Source organism: Diadema setosum, chromosome 17 (assembly GCF_964275005.1).
Source record: "Diadema setosum chromosome 17, eeDiaSeto1, whole genome shotgun sequence".
In the NCBI taxonomy this organism is placed as follows: Eukaryota; Metazoa; Echinodermata; class Echinoidea; order Diadematoida; family Diadematidae; genus Diadema; species Diadema setosum.
The window spans coordinates 13,420,155-13,445,737 of NC_092701.1; the positions used below are offsets into that span (position 1 = coordinate 13,420,155).

At 36.6% G+C, this 25,583-nt stretch overlaps 1 protein-coding gene across 1 annotated transcript; it reads left to right on the top strand.

The window, feature by feature from the left end:
- The first annotated feature begins 334 nt into the window (after positions 1–334).
- LOC140240734 (whirlin-like) lies at positions 335–24,178 on the top strand. Its single transcript, XM_072320498.1, has 14 exons — positions 335–1,231; positions 11,133–11,348; positions 12,709–12,834; positions 13,580–13,864; positions 14,465–14,680; positions 15,634–15,729; positions 17,226–17,375; positions 17,793–17,882; positions 18,555–18,868; positions 19,692–19,962; positions 20,633–20,704; positions 21,412–21,996; positions 22,974–23,144; positions 23,599–24,178. Exons 1-14 carry the CDS (start codon positions 335–337, stop codon positions 23,788–23,790), a joined length of 3,681 nt encoding a protein of 1,226 aa, XP_072176599.1. The 3' UTR covers positions 23,791–24,178.
- Positions 24,179–25,583: the final 1,405 nt, after the last annotated feature.

Consider the following 25,583-nt stretch of genomic DNA (forward strand, 5'->3'; position numbering starts at 1 on the left):
CTCTTACCGAAGAGGAGTACGATAATAAAAGTGTAACAGGCAACTTACCGAAATACCTCCCTGGAAATACCTTTCAACTCTCGGACGTTGCGTTGTACAAGTGAGTTTGAGGAACCGTTTATATCGTCGTTGAAAGTCGTTGAACTTTTCAACCTTTTGTTTCTTCACGGTCACAAGAAACTTCGCATGGAGTATATGAGGAATAATCATGTGTGATGGTGAGAATTAAGTGTTATAATTTCTGATAACAACAAGGAAAATTTGGAGAGAATTCGGCCGTCGGGCCACTTGTTTGTGACAGTAGCACGAAGCCGCTGTGTCGGTAGAGGACACTATGTCGCTCCGCCACCCGCCGGCTCCCCCGCGGGCCCGATCTCGTATTTCTAGCGGTGGCCATGGCTCGGGATCTCGCACGATGTCGGCCAACGTTCGCCGACTTCACGAATCGTTGACGACTTTGTTAGCTGAAAATGACAAATCGCACTTTGTCCATGCCCTGAACGAGTACAACTCAAAGAGGAACGTGTACACCCTCGTGCAGAATCTCAAATCCATCTTGAACACACCAGAGAAGAAACAACTTTATGTCCTCCTGGGAAAAGTTATTCCATCTTCAGACCAGAGCCTGTTCTGGCAGAATGTTGAATCGTTTTGTACTATCCCAGGGTCAGGTCTCAGTAGACCAGTCAGTTCTATGAGCAATACCAGTACCAACAATATTAGTTCTAATCGGGGCATGCATTCTAGACCCGAGTCAAGACTCTATGAGCAGAATGGCAGAAATAGAGCAAATACCTCATTACTCCAGCCCAACAGCCTTCATCTGCCAAACTCGCAACATCCCCAGCCGCAGGGTTTCCAGCAAAATCAGAGCTACTATGAACAGCAACCTCAACATCAACTCCATCAAGAACAGCAGAGACCCTCTCTTCAGCAATTTCAGCAAGGTGGAGAGGAACTACATGGAAAGACTGTCAGGAAGACGTCAGGTGCCCAATGGTCAAATGACCAGACTAGAGACTTGAAGAGGGTTGTACTTAGGAAATCAGAGCTGAATGGAGGAGGGCTGGGGTTTAGCATCAGGGGTGGGGCGGAGCACTCGGTGGGGATCTACGTTTCACTGGTAGAACCTCGAAGCCTAGCAGAAAAGAGAGGACTTCACAAGGGAGATCAGATTGTTCAAGTCAATGACCTCCCATTTGAGAAGATATCACATGCGGACGCAGTGAAGGTAAGAATATTTAAGATATTTGAGCAAAATAAGACACACGGTACACTGAGTGGTCAACTTTTTTAAAGCACATTTTGTGCTAATGCATACTTTTTTGTCCACACGTTTGTTGGTTGTTGTTTTTTTTTTGTTCTGCTGAACCAAATTCTGCTCGTCTCTGTCAATATTTTCAAAAATGTATCAGATCACTCGTATGAATTTGAACATCTGATCACAATATTCAGCATATCATCACTCAATACAGTAATTTTCATGATAATTCAATGCTCACTCTACAAAGCCCTCAGAGACAGCTTCCTCACCAAGTGAAGAGGCCAAATTGATGAGAAAAACATCACACCACAACCAAAATTTCAGCTGAACATTTTACCAGGCTCACTCTACAGTGGACTCTGGTTGTAATGAAGTCCTCGGACCCGCAGTTTTCTTTCATTATATTGAAATTTGGGAATATAATTGAACAAATAAACAATAAAAATACATAGAGTAGATAACATTGCAGCCCTAATTTTTACTTTGTTTTAACCGGAATTTCGTTACAGTATATAACCATGTTTGTTTTACAAAGTAACGGGAGTGCACTGTACTTGCAGATTCTGCTGTACATAACTCTTGTGTGAATCTCCCTCTCACTCTCAGACTGGAGAAACCCCTCTTGTTTCTGATCTCTATGCTTCCTTCTAGACTTACATACTAAATTTACTATTGTGTAGTCATCATTGTAAGTCTGTGACTATATCAACTATAGTACACAAAAAAACAACAACAAAAACAACCACAACTTCTGTTTTATCAGACAACCATGCATCCTTGGCAGTTTTGACTGGAGGAAATCAAGCGAAGAAAGAGAAGAAGATATTACCTGTACATCCATGTTTTGTTATCATGACCCCCCCCCCCCATGCACCCACACACAACACATGCACTGTACGAACACACATGTACAATGTAAGTTTCACTACCCTTAGAACTTGGTCATCACTGTGTGCCATTGATATTACAAGCAGCAGTCACTAAATATGTGTATTTCAAATGAGTGGATTTTTTTTTTTCACTTTTGATATAGAAGCCTTTTGAAAAGAAGTTAGAAGAATATAACATGATATTCCATGAGCTTTTTTGCAGTCCTATTATTCCTTCATAATTTTCTACATTTTTATATACTTTGGTCTTTTCAGGCTTACTGTAAAACTACGGCGTACCAAGGTACAATTGTATGATGTCGAAAGAAGGAAATATTGATATCTTGTCATAATATGTCACTATGATCTCTTCAAATGAGTCAACGGCTTTGTTCAAATATAGTTTCTTGCCCACAACCTAATGCTGCAATCAGACCATTTATCCCCATTCTAAAAATAATGTGATGCCACAAATCATACTTGAGTTCATGATGTTTATATATACAAAGAATAATCTGCTATAATGCAGATTCTTGTGCAGTTTTTGATAGTTATCAATAGAAGTACATGTACATCCGAATGTTTTGCATTTAAAGGTCATTCAGATGCATTATCAGCATTTAAACTGATTAAGAATTTCAGTCTTCACCCAGTTTTAGTAGTGCAGACTTTGCGTAGACTCAGCATTCTTGTGAATGAAAGACAACAGTTAGCATCAACTGTTCTGATTTTTTTCCGACAGCTTTACAGTACATGTATATGGGATTTAAATTTTAAATGGGTTCAGTGGCCATCCATTGACACCTTTACCAGTGTGATATCTCTCTATCATTGTATTGTTTTTCCATGTAACGTGATATCAGGGTGTTTACTGCAGTGTTGACATATGCTTTTCAGTATCTTGTCTGTCATGATACATTATAATGCATTATATTTCATGGGCCTCATAAATGGAGGGGTCTGTAAAAAAAGAAGAAGTGGGGATTGGAGGGACCATTCTGGAACTTGGAGTGCCGCAGCCCAACCCCCCCCCCCCCAAAAAAAAAAAAAAAAAAAAAAAAAGTTTGATAATCCTTACTGTACAGTGTAGGTACTTCTTTTAATGAGCCACATATTAGTTTTATCTGCCTATTTATATTCAAGTTCTATTTGTTTGGTACTTGCATCTGAAGGTATCATGTAGTCCTGCTATAAAAAACATTTAATGTGATTTTGATGGCCACTTCAGATATTTTGTCATGTACAAGTAGGTACAACTTAAATACAAAGTCAGAACTCATATCACTACATTGACGTAGAATTACAGTATCTCTCATATACACACAGATTTATGAGTATGCAAAGTTCAATTTCTGTATAATGTTTGTTTAGAGTACAGGTTCATTTTTTTTTTTTTTTTGCACTTCAGTCAGTAGTAGTGATAGATGATTTTCAAAAAGCATTATCAGAGAGCAGTGCTTCATCCAAAGGAGGAAGAGTTCAATGAAAATATGAAAGACATACAATGTAAAACTTGTAATTTAGCAGAATTTATAGTCCTTTGAAAAGGTCTGAAGAGCTCCCAAAATGTGAAGAATAGAACCTGTTGTTTACCTCATGTGGAAAAAGGAATAGCATCACTGTTTGGGAACATTTCTGTAAAAGGGACATTTTCTTTGCCCTTCCCAACAAAATGTTCTATACAGGGACATTATTTTGATTCATCAGATTATAAACACATGTAGCTTTCATGTATTATGGAATATGGTCTCCTATTATTGGAATCAATGACCAAGAAACTTGTTCAAGTGGTTAAGTGTATATTGGATGAGTATTACTGTAGAAGGAAAATTTACCTCATAAGAGCATTTTTAACCATTGCTTGCATGTTTCTTGGAGACTTACATTAATCTATGCATATTACTCATACAAAAATTGTACCTACAGTGTACATAATGTAATTTATATTAAAATAACTTCATCTCATTTACACTGTATAATAGTGAGTGAACCATTTTTGTATTTATTCCATATGTTGAAAAATATGGTATGTTTATACAAACTTACTGCTCCTTCTTATCAAGAGATTTTAACAGCAGATTTAGTGACTAATTGCTTTACATACTCCCAATATAGATTTGTCAGACCTCTGATGTTGACTCTACTCTCTTTCTGTGAGTGATTGGTAAACATTCTGACAAGCTTCACTGTATTTGCACAGAAATCTGTTAAACTGACAAATTTGTTTGCCCAGTTCATTCTTGGTACTCCTTTCAAAGCTCCTTTACTGGTGTTTCATGTAGTAACATGTGTTTGTAATTGTTTGTAAAATATTCATCATAATTCTGTTGAATTCCAGTGAACCAACATCTATGTACATGTACACATGTCATTGTAGACCTGCAGACATCTCTTTTTTGTAACACGAAAGTGAATGATTATACAATTGTAGTTTAGATAGGAAAAACTGAGTTAATTGAACATTATAATTATACAATCTACCTAAAAAATTTAGCTTTCACTCGACATCACGCACAGGAACATATGGCAAGCAAAAATATTCTAGTGCTTTTATTTTTGAGCTAGTTTCAGGTTGCGTGAAATTTCAACACCGCGAAAATTTCCACTTTTACGGTACCCATAGAACAAGGAGGAGGCCTACAGTGCAATCATGAAGGTTTAGTCAAGGACATGTACAGTGTATACAAGTCGTACATTGTGATTTTTTGAAAGAGGATTCAGCTAGTTTTATTTGACCTTCATGTAGATGCATCTCATGAACAGATCTGAGTTAAAGACACTGATCTTTTTAACAGTACAATGTACATGTATGTGCTGGGAAAACATCATTTTGCTCCCATTTCTTAGGTTTGAATACTATACGTGTTAGGGTGGCAGTCAGAGTTGCAGAATCTGTTTGCTTTTCCTTGAAAGTAGCAACCTTTACTACAAGCCACAATGTCTGTGCTTCCAAATTAAAGCAATTATACAGTTTTGGTTGAGATGTGGACTCGGGTTTTAACTTTTTACGAGATAATTAGAAACCACTTATATGAAATATCAAAGAGCATACAATTTTAAGAGCAAAAGTCTTTACTTGCTGAAAATCTTTTTTGAAATGCCTGAGATATCCAATTTGAACAAAATAGTCCTAATAAAAGGTTGGTCCCACCTTTTATTAGGACCACTTTGTTTTGCCTTTTTTTTTTATTTATCAGCCATTTCAAAATAGATTTTCATCAAGTAAACTTTTAATTCCTCTTAGAATTGTATGCTCATTAATATTGCACATAAGTGGTTTCTAATTACCTCGCAAAAAGTTGAAACCTGAATCCTGGCCCTTCTTAACCAGAACCATACCATCCCTTTTAAAAGATGTTAATACCATAATGTCTAATTTATGGTAATACACCAGACTACGTAAAGACTAGGTGTCATTGATCATAATATTTTCACGAGACTTTATGATTATTTTCTGCCGATTGATTTAATGATTAATTTTACAATTTCACAAATTTACTAGTATGCACAGCTACATATGTATAATATGCATAAATAGTTTGTATATGATGTACATGTATACAGTACCTTTCAATGCAGATTGCAAAGGGTAATGCCTCATAACATGCAACCCCATAGTTTTTGCCTAATTGTACTGTACATGCACAATAAGTATCATTTACAGATTTTGGTTTTAGTGGAGTGGTATGTGTATGTATATAGCAACCACAGCTTCCTTTACAATAAAAAAAAATTACTAAGTTGTTACAGGTCTAAATTCATTAGATGCAATGGACATCACTTAGAATGTACACGTGTATTCCTTTTCATGTCCTATACAAGAAAAAGACATGGTCTAGTGAAAATTTTAAGCAGATCAAGACATCAAGTTGATGTTTTGTAAAGCTGTGACATCATCACCTCCACAAATTTGCATAGAGTGTGGAAGCTAACCTTATCCTGAAAATTTTGTATATGTATGAACTCTAAAATTTCAAAACTTTTATGTTTTATGTCTAATTTTTCTCAAACTTGAACCTTTCTGTTCGTTTGATTTTTTACTCATACCCCATAGCAAAGACCATGTTTGGAGACAAATTAAAAAAGATGGTATGCCTGTACTACTGAACATGTATTAATTGCATGTAAATAAAACATCTTACTTATAATAGCAGGACACCTGCTTTTGAAAGACCCAGGTGTCACATGATCCATGTATTCATGTTTCACACATGAAACCTGATCATACACACTGAAGGTGCCAACGCTCTGATTTCTCAGCACACAAAAGATGAAAAGTGCATGAATGCAACATAATACACCTTGAGGTCACCATTGATGTTTTGGAGTCAGCTGAAGTCAAAGACTTGAGGAATTCCATGAAAATCAGAACAATAACTCTGTTTGTTGGCACAGTTGATACTATATAAATAGTATATATTTTTTTGATTCTGTGATGAATCTCAAAAACATTCTAACTTACTTTTATTTCCAGATACACACATACTGTACATTAGTACACTATTACTTGATGATGTGTTGTAATCTTAGATAACCATCATGAACATCATAATAGTGTTTATTTTGATGTGAGCTACAAATTTATGACTGTATCCAACGAATACATATCAGTATAGCATTAGCAAAGATTCTATTCTGGGTCCAAGGTCAAATACATGCAGTGCGCAGTCTTGTTTTCCTCTAGGCATTTGGGTAGTGATGCTGCAGGCAAATTAACGACAGTGGCACTATGGCAGGATGCGTGAACAAAGCAGACACAATACTCAGCGCCTACCCTACATCAGCTGCACATTGTGTAAACTCAATAAACGATGGGACACAAGCCAGGGATGCTGTGTGGTTGCTGTGGCAACGTGTGACTCATTAAATGTATTAGCTGTGTGTATTCACCTTTTAAATTGCCATAGCAATCCTTTTAGTTTTATCAGATTTTGATTGTGCTCTCATTGTCCATCAATATACAAATTATGTATCAATTCATCAACAAATATGACAAAGATACAACCTTACAGACATTGCATGGGTATACATATACACATAGGTACAGTACCACATGTTTTAATACTAGATGTTGGTACACAGGGAATTTGCAGTTTTCATTATAAATGACCAGTGCAATCAGATGCTGTATACATGTATTATTTTCAGTGAGTGCTTTTGCTAGCGCTTGAACTATCATGAAATTATACAATTCATCTGATAAAGAATTGTCCTAAGAGACTTAATGTATTAAAGGTGTGGTATAGTTTTGGTTTAGATGGGGATTCAGCTTTAACTTTTTTGCCAGCTGGGTAATTACAAAACCATTCATAAAATATGAAAGAGCATATAATTCTAAAAGGAATTCAAAGTTTATTTTATGACATTTGGTTTTAAAGGTAGGGAATCCCATTTGCATGCCTTAAATGAAGAGTTGTACATGTATAAATACAGTGGTATGTTGAAGAGAGTATCATTTTAGAAACTCCCATAAAGTATTGAAATTGGAAGGGAACATTTAGTACATTTTTATTGACTGTTAGATTTTGAATTCAATTTTTTTCGGGGCTCACCGTAAATTCCAGTACATTACTAGGCTACCTTTGCAGACCCATGCACTGCATGTGTGTCCATCATGTATATTTTGTAAAGAAAGTTCATCAAACTTACAAACATTTCAATACATTCTTGCCACACACTCTATGTATGTTATTACATCAGCTCTTATACTTTTAGATTTGTGTTTATAGATAAAAAAAAAAGATACAGAAGACTGCAACAAAAAGGCTTAAGTGGGGCTGACACACAGAACTACTGAGTAGTCGAGTTTTGTGCATTATTCAAATTGTAGATAACTGTTGACTTCCAAATTTCTCAGCAGTGGCCTAAACAAGTCCCCTGAGGTTCATATTTAATGTTTTGCTGCATTTTGGGAGGTCTGTAAAAGGTATCCAGGGCTACCTTTAAAGGGACTGTACTGTACTGGTTGATGTGGGGATTCAGGTTTATAACATTCCTAAGTGAGATAATGATCGAGAAACCTCTTATGAAATATGAAAGAGCCTGTAATTTTAAGAAGGATTCAACATTTATTTGATGAAAATTGGTTTTCAAATGGCTGAGATATCCAAAAAAGTGATAATAATAAAAGGCAGCAGGTCACAACTTTTAGTAGGATCTCTTTGTTTCACCTTGTTTTCAGTAGTCTCAGCCATTTCAAAACCGATTTTCATCAAATAAACTTTTGATACCCCTTAGAATTGCATGCTTTTGACATCTCATAGAGTGGTTTCTGAATATCTCGCAAGACGTTAAAAGCTAAATTCTCACCTCACCCAGAACTGTACAGTCCCTTTAAATGCCCGAGATATCCAAAAACAAATTCAGCCAAAAGACAATCTTTTTGTCTCTTTTGCAGTATCAGTGTAAATCATCTACCTGGAAATCGTAACTTTTTAGTCATCCATTCAAGTAGGCAATTTTTGCTCCGTGCATACAACTGTAAAATACTTCAAGTATATTTTTGTAAATGGATAACAGGGCTTTGATTCTTGTATTATTTATAAGGATGTGTGTAGGCACATGGCATGTGTTTGATATTTTGTGGATTTAGTATCGTGCACTTTCAAAATGAATGTAGAACCATGTGCTGTCACAATTGCAGAATACAGTGTAGGTACAATCTTGTATAGGCCTACTGGTACAGTGTACCTGCGTGTAGGAACAAAATTCGTTACATATACGTGTACTACAATCTTCTAACACTGAATGATAATTTTTTCATTCTGTGTTTGATTTTACTAAAGTCTTTGCAGGCATACTGTAAAGCTTTTGCAGTTTATTTCATTCGTCAGTTTGAAATTTTATGCATTATTTATGTTACAAGAATGGGGTAGATCTGATGCATTTTTGTGTATTAGGAATTCTGCTTGTTGATCACAAGTCATTGTATCAGTAGCCTACAACAAATGTGACCGGCAACAATGATTTCGGGCAAAAGTCAGGAATTTTGAAAATTCTTTTTTTCATTAAATCACATTGCCCATTTCCTAAGCTTTACATTGATATCAAACACTTGTATCCTCTGGCACCATACAGTAAGTGGTCATATAAAGGTAAATATAATGCACTTTTTGATTTCTTAGCCTGACAATATTGCGAGAAAATGGGCTTTGAAGATACGTACTGGTATCTATTGTCGCAACAACAATGGAGCATGCACGCATGGACAAAACATTTCCGACACGCTGTGAGACCTATCTCTGAAAGCCGAACTATGTAAATGTGTTCAACGCACAAGCCATTCGCACGCGAGATGCCATGCCGTAGCAACACTGGGCATATTGGCACGGCGTTCGAAAGAAGATCGAAACTGACGAGTGCGATCCAACATAGGGTAAAATTCCATTTTTGATAGGAAAAACTAAGTCTTATGTTATGAAATTTAGTGTGTAATAGAAAACATATCGAAGATTCTATTTCTTGAAAAACCCAAAATCGACAAAAATAATGGTCGAAAACTTTGTGCCCCCCTAGGAGGGAATTTGCTCTTGCGACTTTTGCCTGAAACTGTTGTCACGGGTCACAAATATACTTCTTTGTCACATGAATCATGTTTCCTTAAACATGATAAACATTGAACCTTCTCGGGTTCCTGTGAGTGCTTGTAAATGTATGGGTAGACAAAAGTGATATTGGACACTTGCATAATTATTGGTTCTAGCTATGATAGCTCTGATTTCCTCTTGTCAGCTGTTATGTTTCCCCCTCCCATGGAAAGCCTAACCCATGGGCTTTGCAAATAATAGTGGCTGGTACCCATTGTCATGCAAAGAGGGGCTGAATCCCATTCAGACCACAGTGGAGGTATAATGGTGAGAATAATCAATACTTTCCTCTGCCCCTGAGGAGGCAGCTCAGCATTATGAAAAGAAGATGCTCAGTGAGATGGAACTTATGTCTATTCAGGGCGCACGCACTATGCTTGCACACAAACACTCATACTCACACTCACGCAGACACACATATTATATTCACACATGCGGTTGAAGAAAGAAGGACTTGCTGTGATACAGGGATTGTTTAAAAACAAATTGACCTTGTTTCATGAGCTGCTGGGATTTGCATTTGTTATGTGATGGCTTGTTTTGTTGATTGATTTTCTAGGAAATGTGATCTTTTGTTATTTGTGAGTTTTCTACATGTACTTTTTCTTGTTTGTGCAACAAAGTCATTATCTACCAAACGATGCAAATATATGAAACAAAGGACAATTGAAGCCATCGCATATAAGCAAAATGCATTTGATATCATTGTGTAAATCATCCTATCAATCAGTCAAAAACCAGGCAGGGTTAAAAAAACATGACATGATAACCATAACCAAAACATTCAAATTCAAATGAGTACATGTACACTGTACAATCTGGATACAAATTTATCAGAATTATGGACCTGTCATATTTAAAGCTTATCCTGATTGGTATAACTTTTGCATAGAGAGTTGGAACAAGAGCATTTATCAACTACTGGGTAGATCAAATCCATTTTCTTTTTTTAGATCTTGAACAAAGTAGCGATAATTCAAGTACAAGGGTTAGCTCATGGCCATTGTATCACAGTCTTTGAAAATCTTTCTACTATCAACAGCCTCAGCATGAAAGTATCTCAACATGATTTTCTACAAGTAACTGTTTTCAGAGTGGAGAAGGAGTGGAGTGAGTGGTCAATGGCATTCATCATACAAATGCAATACTTCAAATCAGTTTTCCATTCTGATGCATTGTATTGCTATTGTTTACCTTCACCTTTCATTAATACACATTGTCAAAGGATCTGTGAATGATACACTGTTTACACTGTATATTTTCATGAAAACCTACAAGTTATACATGTACTCTTAGGTTGAATCCACAAGAACCATCACATTTATATATAGTTATAGTTATAGTTAAAGTTATAGTATATGAATAGATATTGAAACAATACATCTTATCTTTTATATGTTTTACCTTTAACAGATTCTGAAGAATACTACCAAGCTGGTGCTGTATGTCAAGAGTGTGGGGCGTGTCCCTGGATCGTTCCTCTCGCACCAGACTTACACATGGGTAGACCCCAATGGGCGCAGCGTTTCTCCTCCTCCCGATATTGACCCTCTGAGGGGGAGGATGCTGAATGAATCCCAGAACAGGAAAAGTAGTCTCAACTTGCTGAAGAGTGGAGATGAGAAAAAGGTATGTATTAATACACTTCCTTCATAAACTTTTTTTTTTTGGGAAAATCTGCAGATTTGGGTATTGAATAATAAGGTTTCTACTCCGGATTTTAAGAACATACTTTGTATGTCATATCTTGTACTTCAAGTGAATGTTCTTTAAGTGAATGCTTTCAGGATAAAGTTGTGTGACATTAATTGAAATGAGTTCATCTTAATTGTATAAGTATTTCATTAAAGTTACACAGAACATGACATTTGTTTTGGCCTTCAGTGTGTGTACTGGCTTGGCAATTTTAAAATATTTATATGAGAACGTATCCCATGAAATACTGGTAGACCTCTCCTTTCAAGATCTCTGATGTTGGCATGGCTGTAACATGGCCTACTTGACACTGGGTGATTCATGAAATGACACAAATTCCATACATTCCCATCTTAGAGTTTTTTGACACATGTCCAAGAAAATTGTCAGAACACACTCTCTACAAACACAAGGGGACTGTTACTTTTGTGAAGAGAAGGGAAGTACATGTATATTCTTTAGTTTTTGGTGATGTTGTTTGTATACAATTCTTTGCCAATCTTTTGACTTGGATTGACACAGTATCATGCCCATACAAAATGATTTCATGACATGATTTTCTGTTTTTGTCCTTTTTGCTCAGTATTACACTGATATGTTACATTGGCACCATTGCTAGAAGTTGTAATTATGCCTTCTCCTGTGATTGAGAATCACAGGGGTTCAATAGTGTGGATGGATTTGTCTTGTTAGCTCTAAGTGTGAGTCAAGCTGTACAGAACTGATTAAAATCAATATTTGCCATGTTTTCACAGGTGCAACAGCTGCTATTGCAAAGCTTCTGTTTGTGATACTGCATCATGCCTTGTAGAACCCCAGTTTGAGTCATACATTGTGTAACAAATGCACTGAAAGCTGAACAGACTTGCATAATTTGTAGTTATCAAATCATTTGAAGAAAACTGGCTACAGTTGTAGATTGTTCTATTTTAATCTTGATGCAGCATTTCCTATTGATCATATCCTCATTAAGTATCACTCTGAATCTTGATACATCAGTGCCAGGATGGGTGTGGTGTTTTGTTCTAATGAATTAATAAATAATATTATGTTGTTATTGTCAGTGTGCATTCATAGACATCACATGGAATTATTTACAAGCATGAAATTTATGTCATGACTCCAGAATAATAGTGAGGCCTGCACACAGAAGGGGACGTACTCTGGTGATGTGTGTAAGTTGTTGAAGTGACAAACAGTAAGGACTGCTGATTCCAAAGTTAGAAATGTGAATACAAAGTAAAATGCTTCTATTTGATTGCGTCTTAAACCACTGGATTCAATTATCGTGCAGGTGAATGTGGTGGTGAATGAAGGAGAGAGTCTGGGCCTGATGATACGTGGAGGGAAGGAGTTTGGTCTTGGTATCTACGTCACTGGCATTGATACCTACTCAGTGGCAGATGACTGTGGCCTGAAGGTAGGCTTCTTGGCACCATAAATGCCTTTGTTGGCTGCCGTCCAAAGGACAACAGCAAAACATGTTTTTTATACATTATGTGTCATAGAATTTTATTCTTTATGTCAGCCATTGTGTGTTTGTGTGTAGTTGATTTCATTCATATTTAAAAACTATGATTAGTTATCAATTCTCTCCATGCTTTCTCTCAGCTTTTCTGTTTTTCTTTTCTCTTAAATTGAATATTACTATTTTATTTTACCAGTAGTAATGTTCACCAAACATGAAGAATTAACATACATTTTACACAAGACACATGTAATGTATCAACATTTAATTCTTTTTTTTTTCTCATTTCTACCTCATCATCGTGTACATTATAATTCACTCATTGTAGTGGTAGATTTAATTCATTCACATGGTATATCATGAACTACAACAAATGTTTGTCAAGAACATTAACACTGTTGAGAATAGCATCATGCTCTAGCCATGTTTAAGATGTGATGTTTATATCAATTCAGACATGTATGCAGATATGATATACAGAACTTTTGTAGAAAAGTGTCATCTTTGTAGGCTTCTTCCAAATTCTGTTCATGAGCAATCCACTCAGTATTAACCTGTAAAAGTTGTTCAAAGCTATCCAGGCCAATGTGTATCAAGATTAAAAATAAATGAATAAATAAATAGAACAGATGGCATCTAGAAAGAACAGATATTTTTGTTTCAATGTTAAACTGCATGAGTTCTCCTATAATGGCAGGTTGGGGATCAAATTATGAATGTCAATGGACGTAACTTCCTGGACATCGAGCATCAAGAGGCGGTGGACATCCTAAAGTCCTCCAAGCTAATGATGATGACTATCAAGGATGTTGGGAAGTTGCCCTATGCTCGGACTACCATTGACAGGACCCAGTGGTTGACAGGTGATGAGGTGGACAAGGGCTCCCCTACCTTGTCCAGGCAAGGTGTCAGAAGGGGCAGTGAGGGTGGGGTGATCGATGAGACAGACTCCCTCTACAGTGAGCTACCGGAGAGGCCTGAGGTGAGTTGGTTTGACTTCAGTCTTAAGCACAGGGACAGTGATATTTGGTGATATATCACTTGAGGGAAAGGAATAGGATTCAAACTCCCCAAAATTCCCAACTAACATCCTTTAACATGAGGTCATCTGATGACATCATGCATCTGCTCCTGAAGAGTAACAGTGGTATTTTGTCTAGTAACAGCTTATCAAATATACCCATCAGATTCTAGCAAGGAATCATAAGTTTCAAAGAGTGATTTTATCAGTGAAGAGTAGATAAAAGATGTATTTATATTTCAACAAAATATACACCTATTTCTGCATGTGTATAATGAAAAAGATAAACACAAATAAATCAAAACAGGAAGCATATTGCCATTCTGTTCTTGGCTTGGTTAATGTGAGCTTTGTACTTTTTGAAGTTATGTGTAATACTTAGTATGTTCACTTGCTGCTTTATTGTTTTTATCTGGACTGCATTCAAATTAGTATGAAACTACTTAGAGCTCTATACTAATCCGCATGTACAGAAAAATCAATTCAAATGTGTGTTCAAGGTTTTGTGTATGATACTTATGAGCAAGATGCTTCCATTTTCTTATTTCCTGCTTCAAATAGTCTGCTTTCAGCCGTGGTATTGGTTCCCAAATGATGTACAGCAAGAGCATGGCAGGGGTGCAGAACTGGAGCATGCTGGAGGACCAGTCACGCACCCTCCTAAATGAGAATGAGCGAGGTACCATGATGTACTATCTGGAGGAGTATCAGCGCAGTACCATCACTGTTGATGCCCTGGTGATGGCGCTCTTTGAGCTCTTCGACACTCATGCAAAGGTATGGTGTGTGACCTAGATTTAACCCCAAATAGATTGATTAAAAAAGTTCTCATTTTTGCAACTCTGAAACTGCTTTACCAAGTTACGACATGCCCCTCCTTGCATTCATTAGTCATTTGTCAGCGATTTCTTTTCCAAGGAAACCATGTGGTTTATGTGTCCAGCAAAACCATGAGAGCTACACATTCCATGTGTGGTTCAATTTCATGAGAAAGTTAAACATGAAATTTCACACACACAAATTTTTGCATTTGTATTTTTAAGATTACTATTTGTAGATGAAATTTATGATTATAATTGCAGAAGAAATTTGTTGATTTATAAAGTGCAGTAGATGTAAATCCATTTTCTTGATTGGAAGAAGATCATTACTTTTCCAGACGGATTTGGATGTTAAGTAGGCCTAATTGATAAGTGATGGTTAAATTTTAAATTGAAAACTAGAGATAGCAGTTCTGATTTGATCCATTAGATTATAGTCTGAAAACAACATGGACTTTTGAGGTTTTTCTTTCATGTGTGGATATAGCTTCTATTACTTTGATATTCTAAGAATTGATTCCAATACCCATAGAGGTATAGTTTAGTACTTTAAAGCCATATTTACAATGATCAATGTATTAGATCCTGTAATTTTACATAATTACCCTGAACCAATTCACCAGAAATATTCTTGTATTGTACTGACACAAAAGCAGGGACATTTTGTAATCTATTTAATAAAGAGCTTTACTGTGTTGCTTGATTCTTCAGCATGTATTTAATTTCTTTCAATAAGAATTTTATCTTATCCTAATGTTTCAGTAAGAATGGAGACCTGTTTATAAACATGGCACAGTTTTTGTTTCCATTTAGATGGATATGAAGCAATCTAAATATTTGTCCTGTATCTCATGACAACATGGGATGGTATATGGCAGTCATGTGACCAGAACCTGTCTTTTCTTTCAGTTTTCATTGCTGTCAGAGATCCGTGCCTTCATCCACCCAAGGGATATTGACAGATTCGATAGTCTGGTGCTAAAGAAGGAGGTGGAAGCAATGAAGGTAAGATCCAAAGGAAAACTTCAGCTGGAAAAATGCAGGTCCGCAAAGGGTTTCTGAATATCAACTTTACATTAATTCATAAGACTAAGATGGCATTTTGACTGTGAAATGCAGTTACTTACCTTTGTTTGGTGGTCTCAACCTTTCCCAAAAATATTTGTTTAGCTCAATCAGTCACTTTCCCTCTCCCCTTAGCAAGGATGTTCTGCTCATAAAAGACCTTAAAGTCAGTGGAATTCACTTATCTTTCCAAGGATACTGATTAGTTGATTAGTGTGTCGTAAATTTTCAGCACCATGAGTTAGATTCTGTGAAGAATTTATCTGCAAAGATGACAGAGAGTCAATTTTCAGCCAAGTGTTCTTTAGAAAAAAACAAACAAACAAGTTTTGCTCTTTATTTTCCAAGGGGTCAATGTTTTCTAAATGCAGTACAAGACAAAACACAGCTTTCAGCTTAACAGGTGGATTCGCATGGAAAGAGGGTACCATGGTTAATGTGTAACAGGATCAACCCTGATGTGGAAAAATTACCAAGCAGTTCTTTTAAATTGTTTTAAAAACAAAATAATACATGTGCAAAAGCACACACTACTTTAGTTCTTGTATATCAAAATATATATTTAATAAAAAAAGTTTACAGTCACTGCTGAGCCAGACTTTGGACGAGTAGCTGTCAGGAGGGATTATTATGACATTACCATAGCAATGGTTCAACAAATTAGAGAGCCAAATTAGTAAGCTGAGGTCATTGTTGGTTCAGCTGTTCCAGGCACATGACATTTCCCAAAGGAGAGGAATATTTATTGATCACACACATACAACTTTGGGCAGCCAATGTTTATAGATGCTCACATGATGCTGTGTGCATACATGCCTGAGATGATGTCTTTAACACACGCATGTCGAGATTCCATGAATCTGATTGATTTTTTAGTTCCTTTTTGAGTAGCACAGATTTAATGAAGGTAAGCATGACATGTAAAGAGACATGTACCGCTCAAATCTGTGCATGTTTTACAGGATTATCGGAGTTATAAAATTGTATGTGGTTATAAAAAAAGAGAAAAAAATGGGAATAGATGTATAATGTAAAACAAAGAACAGTAATTAGACCTCCACATCAAAGAAATGGAACTCACAGGGATGAGCCTATTAGACACAGTAAACAGCAACACTTCATTATTGAAAATGATGAGATCCACTTTATGTCCTTCCATGTGTACAGTGTACATGTTCTGATGTACAAAAGAAAAGAACAGAAAAGAATGCTCATATGGATTAAATTAACTGGTAAATCTTGTTTTGAACTTCGCAGCTCACATCATACTCAGTGTTTTGTGATGATGATAAAAGTATGACATTCATTACAGATCAAGATCTTTGTAGACACGACAACAAGAAAGATGGGAGGTATATTACTAGTAATTGATAATCAGGAAAAAATACATACTGACCACTCAACATGCTGTTACATATTTATTTCTTGTAACACAGGCAAGGCAGCGTGGATACTTTATGAATGAAAGAGAAACCTCCTTCACAGACACCATGTCAAACAGCAGCCGATATAACTCATCCAGCTCCATTGACTCACGACCTTTGACCCCACCTCATGTGCCGAAACAGCTTCCGCCAAATATCAGGGTAAGTGCTAATTTTGTGTTTTCTTAATCAGACAAACTAGAATATATGCACACATGAAATACCTCACTTACACTCTTGATATCATTCAGATAAGGTGTGGTCAGACTGGCAAAAGATCAAGAAGTTTACTATTGCAAAGTCTTCGCGATCTTTTATTGTCTGGTCACACTGGCAGCCTAACTTTTCGATCTTTGGACCAAGAAGTATAAATCACTAATGCGTATGCACAAGAATAAAAAGAGATGGCTTGTTATTGTGATGTAACAATGAACACCTGTGCATCACAATGGCTGCAAAGATCGCAGTCTTAAACTTCTCAGTCTTTTACCAGTGTAAACGCGGCTGTTATTTGTGGTGTAGAGATGTGCACTGTTCTCTGAATTTTCCCTCATGATTTCTGTTTCTTATCTCGACCAGGTAATCAACGAACCAGAAGACAGGTACCAAGGCATTGACACAAGACAGATCAATGATGACACAAATGGGCTTCCAGACTTTGCACTACCTGTGAGTATGATGAATTTTAAGCTGGTATATCATTCAGCACCTGTATTGTAACCTAGCAATACCAAATATACAGTATGTAATATCATATCTTATCAGTGTCTGTATTATATGCATGCAGAGGCAACACTAGTAACAGTGCAGATTCATGTGAATTTAGTATCTCAGATTGTTCCAATATAGAGAATTACAGATCCAGCATAGAGAGAAATCCTACTTTATGTTCTCAACACCCGAAGGATGATTGTTTCTTCGTGAATGATAGAGCTGTAATCACATACTGGAGTGAGATTTTACCATTGTTTATAGGAACCAATGTGTGATATCTTATAATGCTATAGGAATTCAATATCTTTCAAATGACATATTTGCTTCATGTTATTCTGTTGTAGCACTTGTGCCCAATCTAACTGAAATCAAGGAAACCTGAAAGAAATAACATGTTAGAATGCCTTCAGGCTACATCAGTATATCGGGGATGGGAGTGGAGAAGGCAACTAATGTCTTTCAGTTCAATGTATCTTGAAAAAATGGCAGTTCTCAAGAAGTAATGTGTTATAATCAGTGTTAGGTATTGATTTCTACACAAATCATGTCAGTTGTCTAAGAATTCAATGTTTTAGTCGATGTCTTTTGTTGGAAGTGATGCATGTAACATTCCTTATCTATATGCAGGATTATGCTATTGGCTCACCAATCAACAATAACAGTGGCATCACACCCAACCAGAACCAACATCGCTCCTCTCCCTCACCCTCCACCTTCAAACCCAAGTCCCTCTTCAACTCATTGGACTCACCCAACATCCAGAAGGTCACAGTGGATGTGCACTACAACAGCCACCTGGCAGAGGAACCTTCCACTAGTGGCCGGGGGGTGGGCCTGCCCCTTGAACCTATGTACATCAGCACCAAAAGCCCCAGTGAGGATAGCGGAGTTGACCTGACATTAACCAATGGATATACCAATGGAAATATCAATTTTGACAAGTAAGTACAACCCTCATGCTCTTGCAGTATATTTGAGTTTAAGACATTGAAATTAATCAATATTTATTACAACAGAACTCATAGGAATCAACTCTGTATTTCATCTACCGTGGGATATACTGTATGCGCTGAATATTTTGCGAGGTTTTTATTTTCGCGAGGTTTTTATTTTCGCGAATTTCACAAGTCTGGTGCTACTCTCGAAATTAAAGACACACGAAAATATTGACTTTGATCGTGATGTGAATGTGACGTACGCGTTTACACTTCTCTGTTCAGTACAGGACTCCATGATCGCGAATTTAACCACTCACGAAATCATCGGGAATTCCCGATTCGTGAAATATATTGCGTATACAGTAAGTGGATATATATGTTTCAAGTAGTGATAATCATGATTAGTATTTTCTCAGTATAAAAGATTATCTTCAAATATATGTATCTCTGGATGATTGCAATGATTAACAATAAATCAACATCTAAAAACTGTGATATTTCCCTCTTTCCCAAACACCAAGATGATTACCAGAGTCAGGATATAACTCCCTCCCCCCCCCCCAAAAGAAAAGAAAAGAAAAGAAAAGAAAAGAATTCCAGAATCAAATATATACACTATCAACAAACATTGCATGTACATCAATATGATAATCAGGTTTTTTTTAACCATTTGCAGAATTATGCGAGTTATAGTGAAAGACTTTTTTTTTATTCTGCCACATCAATTTGTTGAAATATGCACTATATCAAAACAAATGTTGTTGGATTAATGTGTTACATTTTTGTTAGAATTGACAGTGCTTACGTTTACATCCTTTATTTCTAGATTAAAGACTTTGACATCTTCACCGAACTCTATGGCCAGTGACACAGACATTAGTCCTCGGTCGTCTGAAGCGAGCCCTCGCTTGCCAGACTGCAATTCGCAGCTATCCTCAGACAGAGGCACAGACATTGGGATGAAGTCATCCAAGGAGTCGACGTCGGCTTCGATGTCAACGATGCGCTCTGGTGGAGAGCCCCGCCCAGCTCGGTCCCACAGCAGGCAGCGGCGAATGAGCCTCGATAGTGTGTCAACTGAAGGGTCAAATTCCGTGGTGAGTTTGTCACTCTTGATAATTAGATTTGAATCAGTCAGGGAGGAAGCAATCTTATCAGAATTACAATACAGTCCATTACATCATGTTGTAGATGAGAATGAAAGAAATACTGAAAATTCTCAATAATATACACAAACTTTCAGTGTTTATGGAATTGCAGTTTTATTTTGCTTGACTTTGACAATGAATCATGCTCACTGTAGCACAAGATAAATTAGAATGAGTGTTTCTGTTGCCTTGCATAAATATCCTTTGAAAATTTACCTTTCAAAATAGAATAATGAAAAAGAAAGTGTGTCCTATACATCAAATCATTCTAGAGATTTAATGATTTAGCAGTACAAACTTAGAGTTAGCAACAGTCATTAAATTTGTGACAAAAATGCCTTTATAGACTGTGTTATATTGAAACCAATGCTTCGTCTAATGCATCATATTCTAATGTGATTTTACTGGTTTTGAAAATTTGCAAAGCTTTAGAGTTCCATAAACTTTTTTTTTTGTATCTTATGTTTGATTTGAATGACATTTTTCATCATTATTTTAGATTGATTTTACTCTTTATATAAAGCAATTGAGTATACTATGGATTTCCTTGTTAATGCATAATCAGCACAGACCATTAGAATTTTCTTCATATTTCATCTCTTCAAAAAAAAAAATATAGGTTGGAGAGTTGATCAGCCGTCAAAACAGTGGGACTGATGGAATTCCCAGGCGAATTAGTGACCCTACTCATGTAAGTCAGCTTTGAGAGCAACAATATTTCATGAAGAGTGCAGTATTATGTATTCATATGTGGTAATTATTGGTGTATATCGTGGCATTTCTGTCTTACTTTTAAGAGTCACAATAATGATAAGTACCACCATAAGAAAAATTACTGATGAGAAGTGTCCATGCTTACCAATCATGTGAAATGCTTTGTAAATGAATTTTGGGTGATGTGTTTAACTCACCTTGTTTTCTGTAATAAAAGCATGTCTGCTTATTTCAGGGTATTCAAAAATATATTAGTGGTGAGCAAAGTGTGTAGGTACACCATTCAGTAACATCAGTTAAGCAAAAAAAAAGACAAAAAACAAGCATCTTTCCATCTAATTTTACACACTTTGAGCAATTACTGTTTATAAATAGTGACATCTTCTATATTGTAGATTTTTAAAGGTTTTTGCGTTACTTCTGAAAAAAAAAGAATCTAGATACTCTTGATAAGGTTGATATTTTAGCCTCACCATTTCTTAGGGCCCATCTTAGAAAAGTTAAGGTGTACAAACAGAAAAGTTGAGAAATGAGGAAAAAAAGAGTGTCCAGGTGAAATTTTGCTGTTCTTTTTCACTCACTTAATAGTAAAAATTGAATATTTCACATTTTCAGTTTTATTTTTGAAGTCATGCATGCACTGGATTGAAAAAATTGTATGCAATTTCATTCAATGACATGCAGCATACACCAAAGGATCAGAAGAGAAGTGTGAACCAGACAAAGAAGGCCAGTGAAACACTGTATGAATTGAGAAGGAGCAATCCAACATCACCGGTATCATCATCGTCGTCATCATCACCCGCATCCAACCATCGTTTGCCATCATCTACGCAAAAGTCAAAACCTGGCAGTCAGTTATCTCGACACCAGCGACCCGTCTTGCCACCCCCTCCACCACCCCCTGCTACCACAAGAGAAACCTCTCAACCCCTTAAACAGCCAAACCCCCTGACTCCACCTGCGCCTGATACCATTCCTTCACAGGAAGAAATGCCCCCACCACCAACAGAGTTCCTTGAAGACACCCTTCGTGCCATCACTCTGCCCCCACCACTCCCCTCCCCTCCCCCAGAGCAGTACCTTGGAGATGCCCCTCCTCTTCCTTCTACCACACCTCCACCACCACCACCTGAGTTTCAGACAGATGATGATGATGATGATGACAACAATCTTGTCCTCCCTGACCCCTCCTCCTATTCCCTCTCTGAGGGCCGAACAGGAAGTATGTCTCATGAGAGATTGCCAGTCAACACCCAGAAGACACAGGTTAGACAATACGAAGAGTTCTACCACTCAAGTTATGATATACCTGTTAACGATATACCAGCATTACAGTGTTTTTCCTTACTGTGAAATAACCCAGGGTCCCAGGCTAGCTTAACTTGAGCTGAAGCACACTGAGCCAGTGACAACACAATCTCAGACATGCCATCAAAATGTTGTTGAACTGACAGTCATTCACTTTCTACCCTCGAGCTCCTCCCTCCCAGGGTTTCTTATCAATTATATCCCACATTACTGGTTCCTATGTTCACTGCATTGCAGTAAAGATTCATGTCTCACAACTTGTTTGATACATTGGCCCGAATTCACGAAGGTGGTACAAATGAAACCATGGTTTAAACCATGGACAAAAACTGTGGAGTGCCAAGTGTCGCACGGAATATTTCGTTACGAAATTGGTCATTTTGTCGACAAAATGACCGTTTCGTTAACAAAATTATCATTTCGTGGACGAAGTGTTCATTTAGTTACTAAACGTTGTCATTTCGTTACAAAATAATCATTTCATTGACGAAATGACTGATTTCGTAACGAAATATTCCATGCGACACTTGGCGCTCCATAGATTTTGTCCATGGTTTAAACCATGGTTTCATTTGTACCACCTTCGTGAATTCGGGCCATTGTGTCATGCTTTCTGTCAAATATTTTGTCATACTGTGTTCTTTTTTAGCCACTGGAGTACTCCTTGTGAACAGTATTCTGTGATATTGTGTAGTAAAAATTCATTTATTTCTAAACAATGTTTTGCTTTGTTGGTTTATATCATGTGTGTACAGTATTAATAAAGTAAACATTTCTTCACCAGTGAGTTAATGAATGCTCAAATAGTTCAATATTTGAAGAAGAGATTTGAACTGATGTTAATTCAGAGGTGCAGATCAAGTATTGTTCACACAGATTTAGACATGTCAATGCATCACTTGACTCTCTCTTTCTCTCACTTTCCATTTGTACAGGTCAAGACAACATCAGTGAAATCTAATGAAGCACCTGTCGTGGACACACGAGAAGACCGACCTCCCCACCATGAGATCATTGTGGTGAGGAAGAGTAAGCCCAATCTGGGGATTGCTGTTGAGGGTGGCTCAGGGACGAGACAACCGCTGCCAAAGATAATCAAAGTTCAGGTAAGAAACTGATAATTAGGAGAGAGAGCGATTGAGGGGAGTTATTCTTTGAAATTCATTATATATATATTCATTATATTAATGTAAGAATGAAGGACTTAGGTCATTCTTACATTCATATTATAGCGCCCTCTCTCATCCTTCTCTCATCTCTATAGCAGAATATCATGTATATGAATCAAAGAACGACCCAAGTCCATCACGCAAAATGGCCTGTCCACAATTAGTGTAAATGTTAATTGACATAATAACATATGTTCTAATTTGTATATACAATGTTGCCTTCCCATCACAGTTAAATAGAATATTATTGGACAAATAAAAAAGATATGAAGTTTTTTTAAGTTTACTCGAGATGGTCTTCCATGGACTTGGGTCGTTCTTATATTCAGATACTCATTTGTCACAGGAGAAGCATATTAATGGACTTCATGTCTGTGTCTTTGTGTTTCAGTATGGAGGATCCGCCTACCACAGCAGCAATCTGAAAGTGGGTCATGTGATTCTGAGGGTCAACGGGAAGCCGCTGCATGACCTCTCCCACTCACAGGCTACCAGGGTCATTGCTGAGGGTTTCAAACAGAAGGGGTCGGACTCCATGGAGTTTATGGTTGTAGATTCCAACAAGTTCAATCTGGTGTACTAGAAGGCCAAGAAAGGCCCAACAATGGACATATTTCACGAGCACAAAAATCTTTACAAATGCAAGATCATATGGAATGTTCCATGTGTCAAGTAAATGGCAAAGAAGTTTATGAATGTCTACATGCAGGCTGAGCTCTGTTCTGATAAAGCAACTTGCAGGCAAGTGTGTTTTAAAATTCATCATAGTATGATACATGTATATTATAATGTACAGATTTATAAATTCCTTGTATATTTTAATTGTTTTGTTGACTGAAGTGATATGTTTTTCTCATTATAGATGTTCTTTCTGTTTGAGAACAGTGTACGGTTTCTGAGCATTGCTGTGTTGATTGTTTCTCTGAAGAGAATTTTGTCATTGATGAAATACATTTACCATCAATTTTCTTTAAAAACATAAATTATTGAAATTGTGAACCTGGAACCTTGAAGATATCCCGATAGCATCTTGTCCGAAAAGCTAAACTGGGATTGTGAGATAACTGTGAAGGTGAAATAACAGGCAGAATGAGATCTTGAAATACCATATCTTACCATATTTAACAATATTTGCCATGTAATATGTGATAAAATGGACTGTATAGTGTAAGCATTTTGGGTTAATTCTAGCTTTTGCTGTGAGGGTTAGAAACACATGTATTCCGGCAAAGAGAAAACAGACAGAATGTACAGAGCATACATCCAGTGTGTGGAGCACAGTGAGCCTACCAGTCTAACTCAGCAGTTTAAAAAAAAAAGTATCTTGGGTTGAATCAAAAGAAACAATCGATATTGCTTGATGGGAAACACTACAACACCTGTTGATAATTGCATTATTGGACCACATTACTACTGAGTGAAGTCAGGCAGCTGATAGACTGGCCGGCCTTGAGCTTTCTTTTAACATTGTAGATAAATTAAGCTTTGTATACAAGGAAAATAATTCATGACAAACCTTAAACATGGGTCTTACATTTTGTGTGATGCACAGGATGAAGTAATAGATTATGGAATGTGACCAATAGAAAAATTACAGGTATGTCCAAAAAAAAAAAAAATAGGAATAAGTTTTGGAAGATTACATTCTAACTGGCAAGCCTATAGTGATTTAAAAAGAAATATTAGTTATCACTTTATGCAATCTAAACTTAAGCACTCTTACAATAAAATTCATACGCAAGGCCAGGAGGCCAGTGATTTTTCGTAATAATGGCTGCTAAATTAAACTTGAATGTTGAATCATGGTATTGCTTCAAATCGTTTAGTGTTATGAAATTTAAATGTTTGTACTCCATATATGTGATTTAAAGCACAAGTTTTCTTTGTGTAAAGGAAACTTTGCTGAAGTTTAAACTCTGTCACCAACATCTTTGATCTTTTGAATATTGATAATTAATGTACTGTATTTGCTAAGTAAGAATTACAAATTATGTAATGTACATCCATCTATCAGTATACCAATAAATTATAACTTGTACATTGTTGTGGAACAATGTAAATAATTTATAAAACTATCATGTATTGAGAAAATGTATATATACTGTTGAGAATGTGCTGGCATATGCTCAATCTGTCAAAAGATATGTGTGAATACGAGTTTTGTAAAGTGCATTATATTGGCTTGATAAGATATACCTTCCATGTAAATGGCTATCACCTTGTCTTTTTGAAGTACTTCATCTTTCCAGTTTTCATAGTTTGATACACCTTGATACACCGTGTGATACCTTGCTCGTTTCTTCCTGTCCAGCTGTGCAGAGTTTTGTATATTTCTCTAAGGCTGATACAAAAGAGACCTTTCTTTATTCAGATATA

Excerpts from the sequence above, each read along its gene's own strand:
- LOC140240734 (XM_072320498.1), top strand. The coding sequence starts at position 335 with ATGTCGCTCCGCCACCCGCCGGCTCCCCCGCGGGCCCGATCTCGTATT. Across the intron at positions 17,376-17,792 it reads AGCTTCCGCCAAATATCAGG|GTAATCAACGAACCAGAAGA; the intron begins GTAAGTGCTAAT and ends TATCTCGACCAG. Across the intron at positions 17,883-18,554 it reads TTCCAGACTTTGCACTACCT|GATTATGCTATTGGCTCACC; the intron begins GTGAGTATGATG and ends ATCTATATGCAG.